The following is a 21960-nucleotide window of genomic DNA, read 5'->3' on the forward strand; positions in this document are numbered from 1 at the left end:
TTCATCGGTTTAGCCGGATAGATTACAATAGATATCTGAGACCGTCGTCATACTGATGATGCTCGCTCCCAACAGGGATATTTTATGCCATGAGTCTTTCACACAGGATCAGTAATTACACTGAATCTAATCTGCTGAAGTGCAAGGACAGAAATTAGCTGATACTTTCATGAACAACGCATAACTGATTTCGCAGACCGTTTTCGTCCCTCAGGTGTAACGTACCAAGATGACGTCCAATCTTGCAGCGTGAGGAGAAATGACTATCGAATCTGACACGCAAGTTCTAAAAAGTATGTCAATATTAACTGCTTCAGCCAAGTTGTGAGACAAACGACGCTCCACTACTGACGTCTGCTTCAATACACTGTTACCCGCATATGTCATCTGATACTTCGGTGACCACCAAAGATTTTACCACAAACGACTACCACCGCAAAACAGTTATGGAAAAGCCGTCATATCCGACAAAGTGCGATGCGTGTGGCGTAGTCGGACGATTTTTACAACGGCAAGAAGCTGCGGGTCTCGACGGCAAAACACCGGTGCCAAAAGCTTTGCGATCTGGTATCCGAGTCACGACTCGTCGCCCGTCGCCCACGGAGTCTCTGGAAGCGCTGACTGCGTCTTCCGAGCGCCGCCTGCGACTGCAACAGAGCTCGTGCCCCGAGAGGCACGTAGTAATTGCCGACCCGAGGCTAGGCAAGGGCCCCTCAGCTAGCCTCTAGCCTCTAGCGCTGCCTCTCACAACAGTACAGCACACACTAACTCATTATCATGCATCCTCGATTACCTATGAAACCGTCGCCTTCGCTGCGCTATTCTCTCTCCTACATATCTGTGACGTCTATTTGTGCAGCTCTACCACTACTCATCCTCGGCAATGATACTGCACTATGTCCTATCCTTCTACCGTCCCCACGAGAAGCTTACGACTGCCCACTTTTGCGTCTGTTTACTCTTGTCCGTCAGCGGCTTTTTTCTATTCCCCTCCGGTGTTGTCGCCTTCTTGCTAGCGAAAACAGATTTACTACTTGTTGCCTAGGACTGATGTGTGCGACCGCGCTCCTAGGCGCCGCGGGACAGCCGGTGGTAGGGAGCCGGCACGGCGAGTGGGGGTGGCGTCGTCGCCTGGGCGACGCGTTTCCCTGCGTGCGTCCCTCCCGCTAAGTGCCCGGTAGCGGCGTCTCTCTTTTGTCGGCCGGTGGATCGGGGCCATCACAGTGACGCAACCACGACCCCTCTGCAGCCCCCTCTCGCACCGTCCGCGGTCCCTGGTGCGTGGTTCCGTATATATAGTGGCCACAGTGCGCCGACACTGCATGCACTCCCCCAGTTCCTCCCCGCTGAGCACAAGTGTAGGATTACGGGTGCCATGAAGTCGGTAAGTCCGCCGAGCGCTTTCTGTCTGGCGCTAATGGTATTTCTCATGTACTGGCGCTACTGGTTTTTCTCATGTACTAAGTTTTATGTTTTTGATTTTGGTACTTTCCCTCAGTATTACTATCCAGGACTATTGTTAGATTTCCAAGGCAGCGGAATGTTACAGTAAACTTCAGTCGTCGTAATTTAAGCATCGCCCCTCTATGAGCATTCTTGGTTCTACATACACAGTTATACTATTTGTAGCACTGAAACATAGGACCTGCGGCGACTACAGTGCCAGGAGTCATGGAATTAGGAAGGCCCTATACGAGGAATTTCTGCTTGCGAGGAGGCAGAGGCAATACACAGGTGTGCTTGGATACCTGAGTTGAAAGAGCACTGCGAACAAAACATGTTTCACTGATCGTCCGGTACCTTCTCTTTACCTACCTCAAACGACTTTTATGTCCAATTAACAGCTATTCTTTGCCGGTAACTCCGCGAGCTATGCGTCAGAGTAAACTCCGAAAACCGAGATTTCTATCGCGACTGCTCCCAATATCTTTGCAGCAATGCTTTCTTTTCGTGAGTCTTTTGGCTGACTTGATCCGCCTCGCACGATTTTCTGTCCTGTGCCAACCACTTCGTCACAGTATGGCGTTTGCACCCAAAGTACTTGACGATATGTTGGATGTACTCCAATCTCTCTGTTCCCCCACAGTTTTGTCTGTCTGCTTCTCCTTTCAGTACCATGAAAATTATTCTCCAATATCATAACACATGCCCCTTTTTTCCATCACTGATTTCCACATATTCCATTCAGATTCTTTGGAGAATCTCCACATTTCTTAACTTAATACATTAATTTTTCGTTTTTCTACACAGTTCGTCATTCATTTCCGTTCAGTGCTGTGATCGAGAGATTCATTCTCCGAAATTTATTTCTCAAGGCCTATTTTTGATACTAGTGTACTTCTTTTTGCTTAGATTGATATGTCTGCCTCATACATATTAAAAGTTCGAGCTTACAGCGTTGTTGTAATTCAACATTACATTATATGTCTCGGTATAAGAGAATCCTGCAGACATAGAACGGGAATGCAGGGACACATTGCCCTGATAGATGGGAGACAAGTAGTTATTAAGTAGAAAGTGACAATGTCTTGAAGGCATTGTGGATACTCACTCTCTTCATTAGAAGATTGGTTTACTTAAAGATGACATTCTATAGACTATTAAAAACATTTTAGAAGAATTTCTGACTTACTAATAGTACTAGTAGCACTCGAAGAGAAAATGTGTGTTAATCGCTAATCAATATTCTGCATATGCTGTAGTCCACAATTGCTTCTATTTATTTTTGGTTTATAAGTTGCTTTTTGCTACTGACCGTGGAGACCAAGCGAGTAGAGACTCTGACCAAGGAGGACCCGGGTCCAATCCCCGGTGGGGGGCGGAGATTCCTCCTTGTCCCTAACTCGTCCACTCAACACGCTGTCAGAATGGCGCTAGGAACCAGCCTGGACGAGGAAGCCGCTTTCAGTCGGGTTCTAGTACCGCGGCAAATGGAAGGGCCATACTCTACCTACAGCGACGCTTTTGCCCCTGACTTCACGTTTGTATCTTCACTTTTCTTCGTCACATAGTTAAGAGAGGCTTATAGCTCTTAACAAGTGGACGACTACTCGCCGCGGAGGCGATCACGTATGAGTCACTCGGAGCTTTCTCTGCCAATTACAGCATCTCGGAAGTGTGCGTCAGAAGCTATCAGGAGAGATCTACGTTAAACTGATGAAAGGCGTTTTTTGGTATTGCTCAGTTCATTGATGCCGATGCAAAATCGGCAGTCGGGAGTTTCAAATCACACAGCTTTCCCGCTATTTTTAAATTGCTTTAAGGTGGTGTGTTGGATAAGACGAACAGTGATTCTCTTTCTCGAGCCTAATAAGGTCGATGTAAACTGAGGAATAACACTTCTTGTACATCCATACCCTGGACACCACTAGGAGGTGCACAGCATAGGGCTCTTCACATTGAACTAAGTATTACAGTTATTTCCGCTCCCATTCACGTGCGGATCGCAAGAAAAATGACTACTTCAGAGGCCTTTCGTTTGTGGTAATTAACTTAATCTTGCCTTCGTGGTCCTACTGGAGCGAACGTAGGATGGTAGGATGGTTTGCCACTTTACCTATTTGTCACTAAATACTGGTTCTCAAAGCTTTACAAGAAGGTTTTCGCGGGGTTGTTTTCGTATGTCTCGAAGCATCTGCGAATTTTATGCTTTGCTGTTGCTCTCCGCGGGACGAAGGGGAAATAAACCTTTCGCCATTCGTCCTGTCCCTTTTCTGTTACATTCAACATCTGAAAAATAATCTAGGATGAGTCGTTCGCGTTGTTTATAAACATTCTCTCCTGTTATGTGTGTGAATTGCTAACGGACCAAACTGCTGAGGACATCGCTCGCTAGACTTACACGCTACTTAAGCCAACTTACGCTAAAGTCGCCACACATACCCTAGCCCGAAGGAGGACTCGAACCTCCGGCGGGAGCAGCCGCGTGATTCGTGGCATGGCTCCTATAACCGTGCGTTCACTCCGCGCGATTCTTCGCTGTTAAGTCAATGTATTGTTCCAATGCCATACCAATGAACCGACGTCTGCCGCCTGTTTTTCGTATGACGGAGCCTCTGTCATCATACAGTTCCATGTTTCCGCAAACATTTACTCCAAAGTATTTGTATATGTTTAATCCATTCGTGACCCTTTGACATTTCAGGCTCAGAATACTATTTTCGTTTTGAAAAGTGCACAGTTTTACGTTTCTAAACATTTAAAGCAATCTGCCAGCCTTTCCGCTACATTGAAATCTTATGAAGGTATGACAGTAGTTTTGTAGCCCTTTTCACGCAGAACTTGATTAAAGATAATTGAATCACTTGTAGAGAGTCTGAGGTTACTATCAATATTGAATGTCTGCTCATCAATGTGCCGCATGAACAGGAAGGACGCTCCATACTTACCTCGAGACAGTTGAAAATTGCTTCTACGTCTGCCGATAACTCTGTATCTAAGACAACATTCCGCGTCCTCCCTATCAAGAGACAATAATTCCAGTTTCAATTTTCATTTGATGCCACATATGGTTGAGAGGCCAGGCACACATGTGGTTTCTGAAGAGGTGGAAGATCGCGTAACCAATGTGGAGGTGCTGATTAGAATTTGTGAGAATAGAAATTTTTGGCATATCTTGACTAAAAGATTGGTTCGTTGATAGGACACATTCTGAGACATCAGGGATCACCTACTTAGTACTGAAAGGAACTGTGGTCGGGAGGGGATAAAATTGTAGAGGGAGCCCAAGAGATACAAGCACCAAGCAGGCTCATAGGAATGTAGGATGCAGTAGTTATTCGAAGATGATGAGGCTTGCATCAAAACAAGTCTTCGGCTTAAAGACCACCACAATAACACTCCATACGAGTATACATTAGTCAATAAGCGTCGATTGGGTACCTCAGCATTTCCTATGGGGAGAAAGCACTGGAAAGAAACACATTTATGAACGAATAATCGAGGAAAGTTACAAGCTCTGCGATGGTCATGACACACATACTTAAAATGAAACCAGTATTTGGCACACTCGTGTGTAGTAGATACATTGATGAGCTTGCGAGAAGTCATTGAACCATTCGAGGAATAGATTAGTTTTCCTGCGTGGAGTCAATCGGACTGATAATGCACAGCATTTAGAAGTCTGACCTTGTCATTTTCGTCAGATGCTGGAAGTTAAAAACGAGGGAAAAGTATCATTATATCCTGTTGCCGATGTTCTCTGGAGAGACGGACTTGGATTGGGGAAAGATTGGGAAGGAAACTGACAGTGTCATTTTCAATAAACCCATCACATCATTTGAATTAAGCACTACGAAAACCATGGTAAACCAAAAAGTGGGTGGCCGAATACACATTTGATCCCTGTCCTCTCGGATGTCCAATGTCTTACAACAGCGGCACATATATCGCTGCTGCAAGTTAGCACGGCTGGATACTCTACCAATCACGCCGAGCGACCATTGGAACCGGCAGGTTGGTCAAAAAGGAAAAGAGATTAAAGCTAAAAGATACCAACCACTTTATCATAAATCTGAAGTCTTCCATACTTTAGGCCATTTTGAGTAGGCATAGGGCAACACAGGACTCTTCACTGCTAAAAAGAAACCGGTCGGAACTTTGCTGTGCGCCGTACAAGCGTGTCTACAAACCTTTCGAACCTTTTTGTCAACGGTGGCGAAACGCGTAGAAAAGAAAACAGCGGATGCTATGAAGCGCAATGTCACAATTACACGGACAGCACCGCCGTTAACTGTTGATGCCTTCGCACGAGTTAAGTCTCGCACTTTCTCTGCCGTCCGCAGGTGTACCCTCTCTCCACCAGCCAGTGACAAATGTGAGGTCACTTCAGTCGACCTCACGTGTGTGTCACTACCTCCCCTGCGGTGTCGGTCCTTTTAAGGGTTACCACAGCTGCGCTACAAGTTGGAGGCGGTGGCTTTGTTGCTGTACCTAGATCCCTGCCTTAAGCGAATCTATGCGAACTCAGTCTATTATAAAGTGATCTAGTTACCATATTACTGTCGAAACGGCCGGTGCTGGCTTCACCGCTGTTGTACAGGAAGCAGATAGGGTGGTAATTGGAAGTAAAGTGAAGACAACGCTGTGTTCCTGCAAAGTATATTGAGGAGAGTACAGTAATGAGTAATTTGCTTTCATTCTATGCACTTCCGTAATGCAATGTTGGTCATTAAAGTACCTAGAAACATAGCAAATAACGTAGCATTATTAAGCTATTTAATACCAACTATCACAGCCACAGATTTATTAAAAGAAAATCCCAGCTTAGCTGCATTACGATCCATTCACTTATTTCTCACGACCGGCTGATTTCGTCGACGCGCAGTTTTCAAGTGCTTACTCATATCCTAATTTTCCGGTAACAGCTGTGGTTCTGCATTCTCTAATTAAAAGGCTAAGACCAAGTATTCGAAAATTTCACACCGCCGAAACCAGCTTATAGTATGAATTAATTGTAATGATTAATGAAATTCACCTCACCTGTATTATTTCACAGTAATTGTGTTACTAACAATTTCGTTCGTAGAACATCTTCATGTTGCCGAGATGTGCTAATGTCATGATACAAATATCATTACATTTTCACAGCTCAGTAACCTGAAGGTGTCCTATGAACGAAACCGGTCGTAATGCAATGAAAATGGAATTATACACTTGTGGCGTTTAACGTCCTCAAGCGTATGAGAGACTGGGCCATAATGGGGTTAAGGTGGAAAATGGAACTGTCGTTTAGCAATGTATTACTTACAATAAATATACACCACAGAAGGAAGAAAGTTTGGTTAAATTTGTGAGGTTTGGGTGTGCGAGTGAAAAATTTAATACCCAGAGCCGCCACCTCTGGGAGTACCAATGGCCCTAATCTCGCTGGGTATCTAGTCGAATTTAGTTTGGATGTTAGATGCGGTTACGTCATTCGATGAAGCTTCATCTTTCCGCAGAATTCATCAGTAACGATGGCTGGTAAACTGTGGCGTGCCAGTGAGCCAACAACCTATGACAAGATATTTTCAATCTCAGAGACTTGCAGAACGTACTACCTAGGTAGACAAACAGCCTATTTGTCGAGGTAAGACAGGGCAGCACGGGCAGTACGCGGTCTGCCGTTAACTTATTGAAAGATGTCGTCACGGAAACCCCAGTGATAAGGCACAGTCACTGGTCTTGTCAGAAATGTAGCAACTGCTGTCCAAATTAGCTGCTATACGATTCACGTGGATACAAATTTCAAACTAACACCAATTTCCTGACACCAGGTACGTCACCTTGCGATAGGATTCGGCATGACCTATCGGACGCTACTCGCGTGTGGCCATCTGGTCCTCAAAAATGGTTCAAATGGGTCTGAGCACTATGGGACTCAAGATCTGAGGTCATCAGTTCCCTAGAACTTAGAACTACTTAAACCTAACTAACCTAAGGACATCTCACACATCCATTCCCGAGGCAGGATTCAAACCTGCGACCGTAGACTGAAGCGCCTAGAACCGCTCGGCCACAGCGGCCGGCAAAGGATAATCATTTGCTAAGCTAAGCATGTAGTGCACTTCATCTGACGTTTGTCGGATGTTCCCCTCATGGTACTGTAGTTTGAATGACGAGCAGTGTAACGCAAAAAGCTACTGTATATAGTGCGCACAGGCTTCACAGTTCCCAAGACCACAATATTAGGCACAGGGCACTTCGTAAATGGCTGGAAATGATCAATTGTACTGACAGAAGAACCATTGTTAGAATCTCGTGTTGCCTCCAAGCCTTAATGATAAGTACTGTATCGACATACTGACCGATAAGCCTACGCGACGTCCTCTCGTAGAGCAGCAGCATTCCCTGGAGAAATAATAAATTTCTGAGTTGTTCTCCATTCGGCCGTTGATGTACTTTGGGCAAAACGCGTTCCTCCACAATATTCAACGGATACTGTCGTTACTTGAAATTGTTCGACAGACTATATGCTGGCTTCCCCTATCGAATCGAATCTGCGTAGTCACACTTTTACAAATCTCTGTAATAAGTGACCTGCGTAGCACCAACAGATGAAAACTTCATACAAGGAGAGAGTAAGCCCATGAGATTCTCGAGGCGCTTTGTGAAGAACCGCTGTAGATTTGATACATCACTTTTGCTGTTCTGTACCTAAATCTGATCCTCACTTCACCTCACCTCCACTCAGTCCATGTGGTAACTCGTCAGGTGAGATCAGCACATCAGTATTTTCCATGATTCGATCAAAAACACCTCAGATGCTATCCGAAATAATGAACCTTACACGTCACGTCCTACACACCTGTGTCAGAACTATATTTGTAAATAGAAGAGTTTTTTAAGTTATTTTACATGACTACCCTTGTGATTATGAATGGAGAATCCCCACAGCACGACCTCGCTCGCTGGCTCAGCTGAGTTTAAGCCCCACTTGCCTCATGAATACACATATAGTTACAAAGTCATTGCATCAAAATTTTGGGTGTGATAGACAACGTCATGGGAAACGACTTTCCTAAGAAGCAATATGATCGGTGACGCTTCCCAGGAACGCTAGGCATTTTTTTTTATTAAATTCGCTGGCCCTGGGACAACGAGATTTCACCGTAATAGCAGAGTCTACTAACTATGGGTGTTACTTCTGCGTACTAACTATCCAAGTAAAGAAAATTGGAAAATTATTTCCTGCACGAAAACCTTAACAATGAGTTTCCAAGCGGAGAAATAAATTTTGGAAGATAATCAGGAACCCGGCCTGCCCCTTTCACACCGCCCACGTGACTGGGTTACAGGCAACACACATTATATTCGCACGCTGCCGAATGCCTGTGACCTCCCGGCTCTCAGAAGCATAACCAATACAGTAGTACCCCTGTATCACCGGGATGTATCAGCCAACATTTCGTCTCCAACAAAATTTGTTCCACGGCATGTGATTTATCACCCCCTAGAAGTTTAATGCAAGAAATTTGAAACACACTGTATAAGCCTGCCGTTATCGTAGATGGTAAAATTTTATAAGTCGTTACGCTATGTGCTTTTGATGAGACCCAGATGTTGTCCGCAGCTCGTGGTCGTGCGGTAGCGTTCTCGCTTCCCACGCCCGGGTTCCCGGGTTCGATTTCCGGCGGGGTCAGGGATTTTCTCTGCCTCGTGATGACTGGGTGTTGTGTGCTGTCCTTAGGTTAGTTAGGTTTAAGTAGTTCTAAGTTCTAGGGGACTGATGACCATAGATGTTAAGTCCCATAGTGCTCAGAGCCATAGTGCTCAGAGCCAGACCCAAATGTTGAGTACTGAAGAGGTCTGAAGAGGAATATGACACGGCTTAACAATTTTAAAAAAAAATTGCCATCAGTTGATTAATTAAGTCTGCTACAACAACAGCCGCAGCTGCGCAAGCAGAGATGAGGGTGAAGCTATCGAAAAACCACCTATAAAAGGATCAAGCTGGTTGTGGTAATACACGTTTACTGTGGAATAACCTGAAATAAACTATATTTGAAATATCTGATTGAGATAAAAAGAAGATCACAAACAGTAGTCCGAATTTGAAAGCATACTGTGATGTGTTCATTCCGGGAGCAGTTGGTCAAGTTTCAATTAGTGTAAAGCGTATTGCAGCAAGCGGAGTAATAATTTTTCGGACCTGTAGACGGGGAAATAACTTACCCATAAGAGAATGGTGAATCAAATTGAACGTTGCATTATTTATCCGAGCTGTTAATGATTTAAGAAAGCTAATGAAGAATTAGAATAGCATCTTTCGATGGGCACTCCACCCATACACACGTCTACTTTTGGCTCTGTTTTCAGCATATTTTCGAACGCTAGGAAACAGTTTTAACACATGTGTGTTGAGAGACAATAGTGACAATTTAAATCTTCACCGGAATGGTTACGACTTAACGTATTTATGTTTTTCTAATAACAACTGTGTCTGTTGATAATCATCTAAATTTTTCTTTAACTTAATCTTATGAACACTTGACTCGCACAGTTTTCTACGTCTTGCATTTCTTGCTTAAATTTTTGGAACTTACCTAAGATTCAGATAATACTAACGAAATATGAGAGTTGTCTCGTGCTACTGGCGTATTCCGAAGGTGTTGAAAAAGTTCGCGATCTATCTGTTTTCTTTCATCTCTCCTCTCTTTTCTCTACATTACAGAGGGATAACGCAGAGATCAACTGCTGCGTGTATGCAAAGAATGAAATTCAAGGAAGTTCGATAGCATACTCGAATCTGGCAATCACTCACAGCATTATCCGCTGTAGTGTGTTAGAAAACAAGGAAGTAAGTTTAGTGTGCTTACGTACCTTCTGATAGTCTGGGCAACACCACTGCATCGCCTGTCTCGGGTAGTGTATTTTAATTGCTATAATTATACATATGTCTGGTTAAGGCAACACAGAAGGAACATTGAGTGTTAAGGGAGGGTTTTTAGAGAGTTAAATTCTTGAAACTGAAGTTTCTCATTCTATTCCGACAGTAAACTATGGTATGTAATGAAATTTAAGTTGGCACTAATAACGTATACAGACCAGTGTTCCTAACTACTGTTGCAGCGGAATCAGTTCGAATATAAGAAACTTCCTTGAGACTGAGAAGCTTATGTCCACGAATGAGCATGGTTGTAGAAAGCATCACACCTGTACCCGGAAGGCCTTTGTCATGGTGCCCCATTGCAGTATGTTAACGAAGGTACGAGCATACGGAATAGTTTCACAGATATGCGAGTGGTTCGAAGACTTCTTAAGTAATAGATCCCAGTGTGTTGTCCTCGACGGCGAGTGTTTATCAGAGACAAGGGTATCGTCGGGAGTGCTCCAGGCAAGTGTGGTAGGACCGTTGCTGTTTTCTATATAATAAATGATTTGGCAGATGGGGTGGGCAGCAATCTGCGTTTGTTTGCTGATGATGCTATGGTCTACCGCAAGGTGTCGAATTGTAGTGACTGTAGGCAGATAGAAGATGACTTAGACAAAATTTCTAGTCGGTGTGACGAATAACAGCTAACCCAAAATGTGGGAAAATGTAAGTCAAACGAGGATAAGTAGGAAAAACAAACCTGTAGTGTTTGGATACACTGTTAGTACTTTAGTGCTTCGTACAGCAACGTTGTTTAAATATCTGCGCTTAGAGTTGCAAGGCGATATGAGATGGAACGAGCATGTAAGGACTCCGATAGGAAGAGCGCAGTGTGGTTCATCTGTAAAGAAGACCCCTTATAGGGCACTTGTGCGACCTATTCTTGAATACTGCTCGAGTGTTTGGGATCCGTAACAGGTCGAATTGAAGGAAGACATCAAAGCAGTTCAGAGGCAGGCTGCTAGGCAAGTTCGAATAACTGGTGTTACAGAGCCTCTTCGGAAACTCAAATGGGAATCCTTGCAAGGGAGGCCACGATCTCTTCGAAGAACAGTATTGAGAAAATTTAGAGAAACAGCATTTGCAGCTGAATTCCGAATGATTCCGCTGCCGCCATCGCATATGCGCATAAGGACCACAAAGTTAAGATACGAGAGATTAGGACTCTTACGGCGGCATATAGATAGTCGTTTTTCCCTCGCTCTATTTGCTAGTGGAACAAGAAAGGGAAAGACTAGTTGTGGTACAAGGTACCCTCTGTCATGCACAGTACGGTGGCTTGCGGAGCTTCTATATAGATGTAAATAATATTTAATAGCTATCCGAAACTAATAACTCGACTGTTTGAGGTGTGGAAACGTGAAAGAACAAATACAGACAAGCCAAGACCGGCCGGGGCCAACGGCCTTGCCAGTTCCCGTCAGATCACCGCAGTTAAGAGCTGTCGGGTTGGGCTTGCACTTGGATGGGTGACCACCCTGTCTGCCGAGCGCTGTTGTCAAGCAAGCAGGGAGCACTCAGCCACCGGCCGGAGTGGTCGTGCGGTTCTAGGCGCTACAGTCTGGAACCGAGCGACCGCTACGGTCGCAGGTTCGAATCCTGCCTCGGGCATGGATGTTTGTGATGTCCTTAGTTAGTTAAGTTTAACTACTTCTAAGTTCTAGGCGACTGATGACCTCAGAAGTTAAGTCGCATAGTGATCAAAGCCATTTGAACCATTTTTGCACTCAGCCCTTGTGAGGCCAGCTGAAGAGCCGCTTGATTGAGAAGTAGCGGCATACAGCCAGGAGAGCGGTGTGCTGACCACATGACCCTCCATATCCGTATCAACTGCCACCTATGGGCTGAGGGTGACACGGCGGCCGGTCGGTGCCGTTAGGCCTTCATGGCCTGTAAGGGAGGACAGGAGGACATTATCTATTGATGGACAGGGACCGTCCAGCAGTGGGGAGGTTGTCTGTAAAAAACCGTACGAAACCAGCGAGAGGAATCACTCGTGAGTCAAAGATTGCTACCACCAGTCCTGCTAGCCCAAGGATGGTGCGGTTTCAGTTACAAAGAAAGGGCACAACGGTCTATTAGGTCCTCATAGCCCATACAATTCTGTAGACAACAAGCGACACTTGAGGTTACGCCCCATGAACGCCGCTGGATACTGACTGACTGTAAACGAGTGATATGGAGTGGCAATGGGATGGACCGGTTCGGGTGTAGTGTTCAAAAATGTTGAAATGTGTGTGAAATCTTAAGGGACTTACCTGCTAAGGTCATCAGTCCCTAAGCTTACACACTACTTAACCTAAATTATCCTAAGGACAAACACACACACACCCATGCCCGGGGGAGGATTCCAACCTCCGCCGGGACCAGTCGGACAGTCTATGACTGCAGCGCCCAGACCGCTCGGCTAATCCCGCGCGGCTCGGGTGTAGTGAATGCCTAGAGAACATTACCTGACATATTGCGTAGTGGCAACAACAAAGTACGGAGCAGGTGGCGTTATGGTATAGTCCCCACATTGCGCTTAAGAAAACAATAAACTCAGAAAGCTATGAAAACTCTTTACAGCCTTGTCTACTGAGTACAGTGGAGGAACAGCTGTTTCATCAGCTGTGGGGCAATGGTTCGTCCACAAAAATATTCCTAAAATGGACTGGCCTTTGCAGAGTCCCGACCTGGACCTAATGAATACCCTTGGGATAGTTCTACTTCGGTCTAGACGCCAGCGTTCAGTATCCCTACTTTGTCTGGTTTTGGGTCTTGAGGATGTATAGCTGCCATTCCTCCGCTGACGATCAGGCACCTCTTTGAAAGTGGCGTCACCATTGCCCAATCCGTCATAAAGGAAGAGGGTTAACGCACTTCTCAGATAGCGTATTTTACATTACGGAACCTCCCCTGTGTTATTCAGCGAGAAACCAGTCATCTGCGAATAAATGTACATGAGAGCTTTTGATTGTTCAGTGATGCCGTTCTCGTCAGAGGACAACGATGTGTCACAGATCGGTTTTCTGTCAGAGACACGCTACTAGCTTCGTGGAAGATTTCACAGGCGACGCGGTCAGCGCTAGACGCTAATCTGTGCACATCTTTGTTGTCACACGTCGCCCTCCGCGGTGTTTGCCATTCTGGACGACGCAGTGGGGCCGCCAAGGTCAGTCCGGTGCAGCTCGCTTCGCCTCGCGTCGCGTCACGTCAAGTCACGTCAGACGGCCGCCGCGGCGCCGGTGCACCCAGCGACCGGAGCTGGTGCTGGCTTGCAAAACAGACGCAGCAGGCCGCGCGGGATGCGAAGAAAAGGACGCAGGCCTTGACACCAGCCGTCGGCTCAAGGACGCACGTGCTTCCCCTGCCGAGCCGACCACGTAACACCACTTCCCATCAGCGGAGATTATTAGCGGAAAATTTCCCTCTGCGTCTTTTGTAACTTCGATTTTTTATCATTTTTGACTCGCTAGTCTTTCGACTTGTTTCACACGGTTCGCCGTTACTGTCTGTGGCTCTGCATTCGTCCACAGTATCCTCAGCAAATGGCAGTCCACAGAATCCTCGATAAATTTTCTCAAAATTTTTTTTCTACGCTTTCATTTCCCTTTTTAGCCAGCCCTCACTGGAGAGCTAACTGTGTTACTATATCATTTAAGCTTCAACTGGTGCTCTTGTCTTTTCAGCCTCGGTAATTTTCTTTCGTTTCTTCCATAATTATGTTTACACCATTTGTCACTCGTTAATCGTTCGACTTGTTTGAAGCCTTTCACTAGTTACTTGTCTTCTGTGCCAATCTTTTTAGCCCTCCATCTCACAGTATCCACAATAACCTACGGTGAATACTTTCGAACTTCAGTTGGGTTGAGTTCTTTTGGGGAAGGAGACCAGACAGCGAGGTCATCGGTCTCATCGGATTAGGGAAGGACGGGGAAGGAAGTCGGCCGTGCCCTTTGAAAAGAACCATCCCTGCATTTGCCTGGAGCGATTTAGTGAAATCACGGAAAACCTAAATCAGGATGGCCGGAGGCGGGATTGAACAGTCGTCCTCCCGAATGCGAGAACTTCAGTTCTCACACCTTTCTTCCTTTTACTACCCATCATACGACTCCTCACTGGCGCAACAACTTGGCCGTACTGGAACAAACACCATCGCGTCTCTCTTAAGCTTGAACGTATCGTTTTCTTGTAAGCTATAATGTGAATTTCTGTGCCGGCCAGGGTGGCCGAGCGGCTCTAGGCGCTACAGTCTGGAACCGCGCGACCGCTGCGGTCGCAGGTTCGAATCCTGCCTCGGGCATGGATGTGTGTGATGTTCTTAGGTTAGTTAGGTTTAAGTAGTTCTAAGTTCTAGGGGACTGATGACCTCAGAAGTTAAGTCCCATAGTGCTCAGAGCCATTTTAACCATTTTGTAACTTTCTGTAAGATCGCCACGCAAATTTCACTATCATCCCTTTCTTCGACGTCTACGTTTGAACAACGCTTTGTCCCTGTATGGTCGCCTTTCTGCTGTGGTACATTTTTAGTCCACCCCGAGCACACTTTTAGTTCACGCTTCACTTCCCGCTTGCAAACAATAACAAATCGTAATTAATGATCTTCAAATAAAGCTGTTTGGAATAATTTCAAAATAAAAAGTAAATAGATACCTTACATGTTTGCTTTAAGTGATAAACATGTTATACAAGGTGCTGTATTTAAAGTCCAACAGTCAATATGATCTTACAACGAAACGTGTTTAGCAAGCTATTAAACAAATTCTGTCTAGTTGTGTTATCCTGATAGCTTCATAATCAATGACACACATAAGTAGTTACTGGTCTTTCTAAATACCTGTACTGCTCAAAATTTTGTATTATTTCCTCGTCTGCTTCCAAAAATTGATCATATAAGAAATAATGTAACATTTAAATCACTGGTCACAAGAATTTGGTAAAAAGAATCTCACAGAATAGGTTTCGCTGACGTTGATTTGAGATTACATTCTTGCCACATCTAGAGTAACACTTTCAACAGTTCGAGACTTTGCGGGGAGTCATTGGCATCCGCACAGTGCACTCTTGTTAAACTAGCCATCTAAATTAGTGGACTTTGGCTGCTAGACATTTCTCTGTAATACAATGAATCTGACGAAAGTGGTTGCCTTTATTAAAACTAATGAAGCTGGTGTTCTCTATTAATATATTCGATTTACTCTAAGAAGTGATCCAAGATAATCCAATAACGGATTGCAGAGAGAGGGTGAATAACTGAATTGAGTTTGTTTATTCTCTAATAAATATGGGGATACGCACATCTGTTACTTAATTTCTAAAATTTGTGAGTGAGCTTTACACCCTTTCGTTCTATGTGCAGGACTTCTACATCTGTTTCGTATTTGTGGTTTTTATTTATGAAATGTTCGGCAAAAGCTGAATCTGGATTCTTTAATCTCCAAGTTCTATGATACTCTCTGAGCCCAGTGCATATTGACCTCCCAATTGCATCAACATGTCAACGGCGGTACTCTTGGTAGATGATTCTGTAAATCCATCTGTAATTTGTGAAAACTGTCGACACAGGAAACATTTTCAGTGAAATTTAAGAATCTTTAGATTTAAAAAGTTTTTTGGTTCTCATCTTTGAGATCAGTTATGTACTAGAAAATAGTCTTATAACCCGAAACCTAGGTCGTACAGTAACTATAAAATTTGTGAAATACGGTTAAATGGTGTTTCGTTTGGTTGATACAACAAAACGTTATATCCAAACACGTATTGCTAACCTCTCTTAAGGAACATCACATTTCCTGGTGAATATTGGCTTTCTGTGGCAAGAATAATTAACGATCACCCCCTTAAAAGAACACAAAGGTCGCTTTGTAGCGATGTTGATGCTGCAGACCTGCCATCCGGTAGTGATATGACCCTTCACCGCTGACATACGTCATCGAACGAATTGCTTGTATCTGCCATGTATCAGCGCTATAAAATCGGGCGACGTGTAAACGTCAGAGACTGGCAGAGGGGAGCAATCGTATGTGGACGAACCCATGCCCATTCCATGTATGATGTGCTAGATTTGTGGTTTATCAGCGCAGACAGTCCAATGTGCCTTTAAGGAACAGTATAATACTCGCAGTCACTTAACTTGGACCATGTAACATGGAATACTGGTCGTCAAAATACCCTAGCCGAGAGGGATCTGAGACAATGATGTTTGGTTTGTGGGGCGCTCAATTGCACGATCGTCAGCGCCCTTACAAAGTCCCAATCTTTACACAGTCCAATCTAGCCACTTTTATGAATGATGATTAAATGATGAGGACACCACGAACACTCAGTGCCCGGGCGTGGGAAATACCCAAGTACCTGGGAATCGAACCCGGGACCCCGTGATTCAGAGGCAGTCACTAGACCACGAGCTGCGGACTGGATCTGAGACGGATGTGCCCGCTTTGGTCGTGATAGTTGGTTTCAAAACCGACAGAAATTGCTACTGATAGTGAAGTCCATCTCAAACAAATAACGAGCGAACTTTGCGAAAGGACCGGCATGCACTGGCCATTTGAAGTCGGGGACCTCACAAAAGGCCATTGCTTACAGCTACACACAAAGCTCCTCATCTCTCACGGACAAAAGAAAAAAGAAAATGGACCATTACTGATGTAGAGGTTCAGTGTGGTCCGATAAATTGCAACTTCACCTTTTTTTTTTTTTTTTTTTTTCAAATAATGCAATGCAGTTTGACGGTGATGTGTCTTGAGGGAGCGGGGATGGACGGAGGCATACCTTTCACAGTAAACCATAGGAAGTTACTTAGGCATGTGATTAAGATTTATTGTTAATGTGTCTCACTTCTCCTTCTTTTCCAGTGTATCCTGTGGTTGTGTGCGCTGGTGACAGCCGTTGTGGCGCAGGCGCCTCCGGACAAAGTGATCCCCATCATCAGTCAGAACGAGGTCCGCAACCCTGACGGCAGTTACCAGTGGAAGTAAGTACACTGACTGTACCTTCAGACTCGGTCGTGGTAAATAAAAACTGAAGAATCACAAAAAGCCACTAGTTGCAGTAATTTTCCGAAATCATCTGTATATCCAGCCAACGGTACGTAGAATTTTACTCCGAATTCCGAAAGGCACTCGCTAGACGTTAGCACTCTACAGATATCTGATATTGTTGTGAATTGGCAGGAGCCAATTCACGCAGTTTGGAGGAAGCCGAAATGCACGCGTTTAAGCTCACGCAGGCTGGCGTGAGATCTGGAAAATGACAAGGAATTATAGTAGCCAAAAATAGTACATAGCTTCTGGAATACTTAACTTTAATCCATAATTGGTGTACATCGGTCTGATGGTACATGCTTCACAAGATACATAGCAAAGGATAAATGGCGCCTTGCTAGGTCGTAGCAAAAGACGTAGCTGAAGGCTATGTTAACTATCGTCTCGGAAAATGAGAGCGTAATTTGCCAGTGAACCATTGCTCGCTAAGTCGGCTGTACAACTGGGCGAGTGCTAGGACGTCTCTCTAGACCTGCCGTGTGGCGGCGCTCGGTCTGCAATCACTGACAGTGGCGACACGCGGGTCCGACGTATACTAGCGGACCGCGGCCGATTTAAAGGTTACCACCTAGCAAGTGTGGTGTCTGGCAGTGACACCACAGATATAGTTGTCCCAATACTCAAAACTACATATTACTTTGGTAGGACATAAACGGCCCATCAGCTATGGAAATGTTAAGTATACCTTGACACTACAGCATGTGTCCTATCAGTCCATTCCATTTTTGGTTAAACTGTACCATCAAGGCCCTTTCTCTCCATTCTGATTCAGTACATCTACAGTATTTAATCGATTAGTTGTCTAACAGAATAGGCGTAGAGCGGCTATGGGGTATTTGCCGCCCACATCATATGTGTCGCTTAGGGATCGTGAGGGCAAGCTAAGAGAGATTATGACGTATACACAGGCAAACAGGCAGTCCTTTCTTCCTCGCACAGAATGCAAGTGGAGTAGGATACAAACTCCTTAAAATAACTGAAAAATACTGTTTACTACCTTGCGGGGTATAAATGCAGACTTAGAAGCAAGGGTAAAATTAGAACAGCAGGAAAATCCTAATTATGCTTCATAGGTGATTGATATCAGGAGGGAAACGTATAGCCTGTAGATAAAAGAATAGAGAACCGGATTAGAAAGTTTGTAATTGTAATCTGCAGAGTCTGAAAGCGTCGGAAGGATAGCGTTAAGTCGTTTGAAGAAGGGAAGAACAAAGAAATACATGAGATCAATTTATAGAATCTTCCCGTAAGCCACTTGGTGCGATGTAGAAATTTCACGAAAGAAAAAAAAAAATATAAGTGGGAAAGAGTCTTATATTTAATGAGGAAAATGGTGCATGGAACACGGTAATATTAAGAAGGAACAAGATGCCGTTCATTACAGTAGCGCAGATAGGTAAGAAGAATTTAACCTCTGAACTCCCCGTCCACTACAGGATTTGATGTTATAAAAAAAAAGTTTATCCTTTAATCCCTTAATGTCGTTCGTGGTCTACAGTAATACAAACGTTGAGCTATGTCTCTGAATCGAAAGCTTTTCACCAATAACCCTTGCACTAATGATTAAAGCACTGAAACATCTTATCATTTTCCGTTTCTTACTTTTCCAGCTATTTTTCAATCATCATAAGTACTTCGACTCATTTTATGACTTTCCTTCCGTCACTCATGAATATTAAGAAAAAGTATCCTTGATGGGTATTACAGTCACAATCTGCCTCCACAAATTATTCTACCGATCATCCCTACGTATTTAACTACATCGCACACTATTTCACAGTTGACCAGCTGATCCTAACTTCCAAGAACTTTTTCAGCATAAGTTCGTTATTCAATTTACACCTAAACAAATCCCCTATATTTTAACGACTTTCGGTTCCAATTCTATACAGAGACTTCCAAATATTTCTCCATCTTAGTATTCAAGTTTCCTTATAGTCACAAATCTGCCAACCCAGAATTCCAAAATCATTGTCTGTAGCTACAGGTCAACGATCAGTTCGGCGTACTGATTTGTAAACTGAGAACATTCATCTGCTCTCAGTCGTGCTAGTTTAGCACGATACCAATATATACAACGACGGTCCATTATTGAACCAGTCAGTGGCACAGAAAAGTACATCTCGAGTTACCTTCTAGTTAGCGATATTAATGTCCCTGAATTATGATGTTTGCACACCCGTGTCTTTCTTGTGCGGGTGCCACCTCGATCTTCGTTCCGGGCGAGTTCGTACACAGGTTGACAATTAAGATCATACTCGGAGGAGCAGGGCTAAATTTTCATCCACCCAAAACCATTTATGTTTTAGTAAATAGCTTCAGAAGTGCTTAGGTGTTTCCTGCAAACTGGTCTCGGCTGGATGACAGATTTGCTGCGCAATACTATAACAGTTCTCGCTATCGTTCTGTCACTGTGGAACGCTAAAAACCTTCCTTCCCACATTTCGCAGCCGGCCATTGTGGCCGAGAGGTTCTAGGCGCTTCAGTCCAGAACCGGGCTGCTGCTACGGTCGCAGGTTCGAATCCTGTCCAGGGCATGGATGTGTGTGATATCCTTAGGTTAGTTAGGTTGAAATAATTCAGAGTCTAGGGGACTGATGACCTCAGATGTTAAGTCCCATAGTGCTCAGAGCCATTTCAACCCACATTTCTCGTTTACTTCTTTCATGCCAATTTGCGTGCTATTTATTTGTTACCTTCTTTGTACTAAAAGTAGCACTTAACTTCACATGGGGATTTCTAAAGCGAAGTGTACAATACATACCACAGCTTATGAGATAATTGTATTTTCACTGTTTTTGCTTTCCAGTTACGAGACCGGCAATGGCATCAAAGCTGACGAGACAGGCACACTGAAGAAGGGGTCCAAGCCGGACGAGGGTGACTTCATCGTCGCCCAGGGCTCGTTCTCGTACACGGGGCCCGACGGGACGGCGTACTCTGTTCAGTACCAGGCCGACGACGAGAACGGCTTCGTGCCCCAGGGCGCCCACTTCCCCACGCCCCCTCCCATCCCCCCAGCGATCCAGCGCGCCCTCGACTACCTGGCGACGCTGCCGTCGACGCCCGAACCCCGCCCGGGCAGGAGGCGCCGGTAAGGCAGAGCCCTACTGCGCCGACGACGCCGCTCGCCGGTACGGCAGCGACTCCATTTATCGGCCGACACAACCGACGACGGACACGCTCAACACAGAACAAGGAGAATCATGTCTGCTGCCAGTTGCTTGCGATGATATTGTAAATGCTAATAAAAACTTTTCACATTACTCACTTCGTCGTTATATCTCTCATAATGAGAGCTTACTTCATTCTGTAGCCTGTAGTTGGTCTATAAAAACAAATGTTTATAACCTACCCAGAAGCAAATCCATCTACTTTCTTCGTTATTAAGTTATCGCTGTTAGGTAATCCCCAGTAACCTACTTCATCTTTAAGGTTACAGCCAAACGCTTCAAAGCACACGCAATAACGGTCATGAAATGCTGTTGTACAAATCTTCGAGATTAATTTCTTTGTTTACCACTGTGCTGGAAATTAAATTTTGATGCTGATAGACTGTAAATTGTCATTCTGTGTTCAGCGTACGGCACTGGCCGAACGGTACAGGTAGTGACATCTAGTGGCGGGGTGTTGAACTACCTGAAGCGTCACACGTAGGTTCTCTCTCTTCCCCCACCCCCCCTGTCCCACCCTCACTCTCTCTCGCTCTCTCTCTCTCTCTCTCTCTCTCTCACACACACACACACACACACACACACAGTATCTCGCTCACGGTGATTACCAGCGTTGTTAGAAGTGCGTTTCAGTTCGCATAACAGCCTCCGCAGGGCAGAAGCCTGCTTTTTTCTTCACTGTCAGCATTTATATAAATTCCCTATCAGCTCTATGCACCATGCCGAAGCACAAACGCAGAGAAAACTTGAAAAAAAAATCGTTCATAGCCACGAAATGTTAATTAATGAACAATAACATAGTGTAGAAGCCATTGCTTGAAAGACTGGTAAAGGCACTCTAAATATAATAAAAATGAGGGATATAATTTTCAGATGCCTTCATCCATAATACTCTTACTTAACGAAGAACATAGGTATCCTTTTGTTCCCTGAGTATACAGTGTATTAAATACAGTTGTAAAAGATAACTAGACTAACAGTTACGCACTGCCTTTTAAGTTCTGTAATATTCTACTGTAAACTGTTGTACGTTTGGTCACATAAATAAATGTGAAAAAAGGAATTAATTTGTCTCATATCATTACTGACGAACAATTACCCTCAAGAGAGGTTTACCTAATTTAGGATGATCTGTGCTACATCCTTCGAATGAATGCTATATAAATGTTGCCCGAAACTTTTACATCTAGAGCGTGAACTACTGACTTCAAGTGGGAAACACAACTACCAGGAATGTTACGTTTTAAGTTACGATTCATTACCGGTACCGTGGAACACAGATTGTAGTTATTACTCTAAACACCGTAATCAGTCTCATTTGCTTTTGTTGTTGGTTATTTACAACAAATAACTGCTGTAAAACGGGTAAACATCTGAAGACGATTGGTTACTCGTAAAGACGGTT

General features: G+C 44.4%; 1 protein-coding gene across 1 annotated transcript; it reads left to right on the forward strand.

The window, feature by feature from the left end:
• Positions 1 to 1226: 1226 nt before the first annotated feature.
• Positions 1227 to 20648, forward strand: LOC126100584 (endocuticle structural glycoprotein SgAbd-4). Its single transcript, XM_049911208.1, has 3 exons — positions 1227 to 1384; positions 17194 to 17312; positions 20192 to 20648. Exons 1-3 carry the CDS (start codon positions 1376 to 1378, stop codon positions 20478 to 20480), a joined length of 417 nt encoding a protein of 138 aa, XP_049767165.1. The 5' UTR covers positions 1227 to 1375; the 3' UTR covers positions 20481 to 20648.
• The last annotated feature ends 1312 nt before the right edge of the window (positions 20649 to 21960 follow it).

Source organism: Schistocerca cancellata, chromosome 9 (assembly GCF_023864275.1).
Source record: "Schistocerca cancellata isolate TAMUIC-IGC-003103 chromosome 9, iqSchCanc2.1, whole genome shotgun sequence".
NCBI lineage: Eukaryota > Metazoa > Arthropoda > Insecta > Orthoptera > Acrididae > Schistocerca > Schistocerca cancellata.

What these genes read in the sequence shown, in the direction of transcription:
- LOC126100584 (XM_049911208.1), top strand. An exon ending in GACGGCAGTTACCAGTGGAA is followed by an intron (nt 17,313 to 20,191) that starts GTAAGTACACTG and finishes TTTGCTTTCCAG; the next exon opens with TTACGAGACCGGCAATGGCA.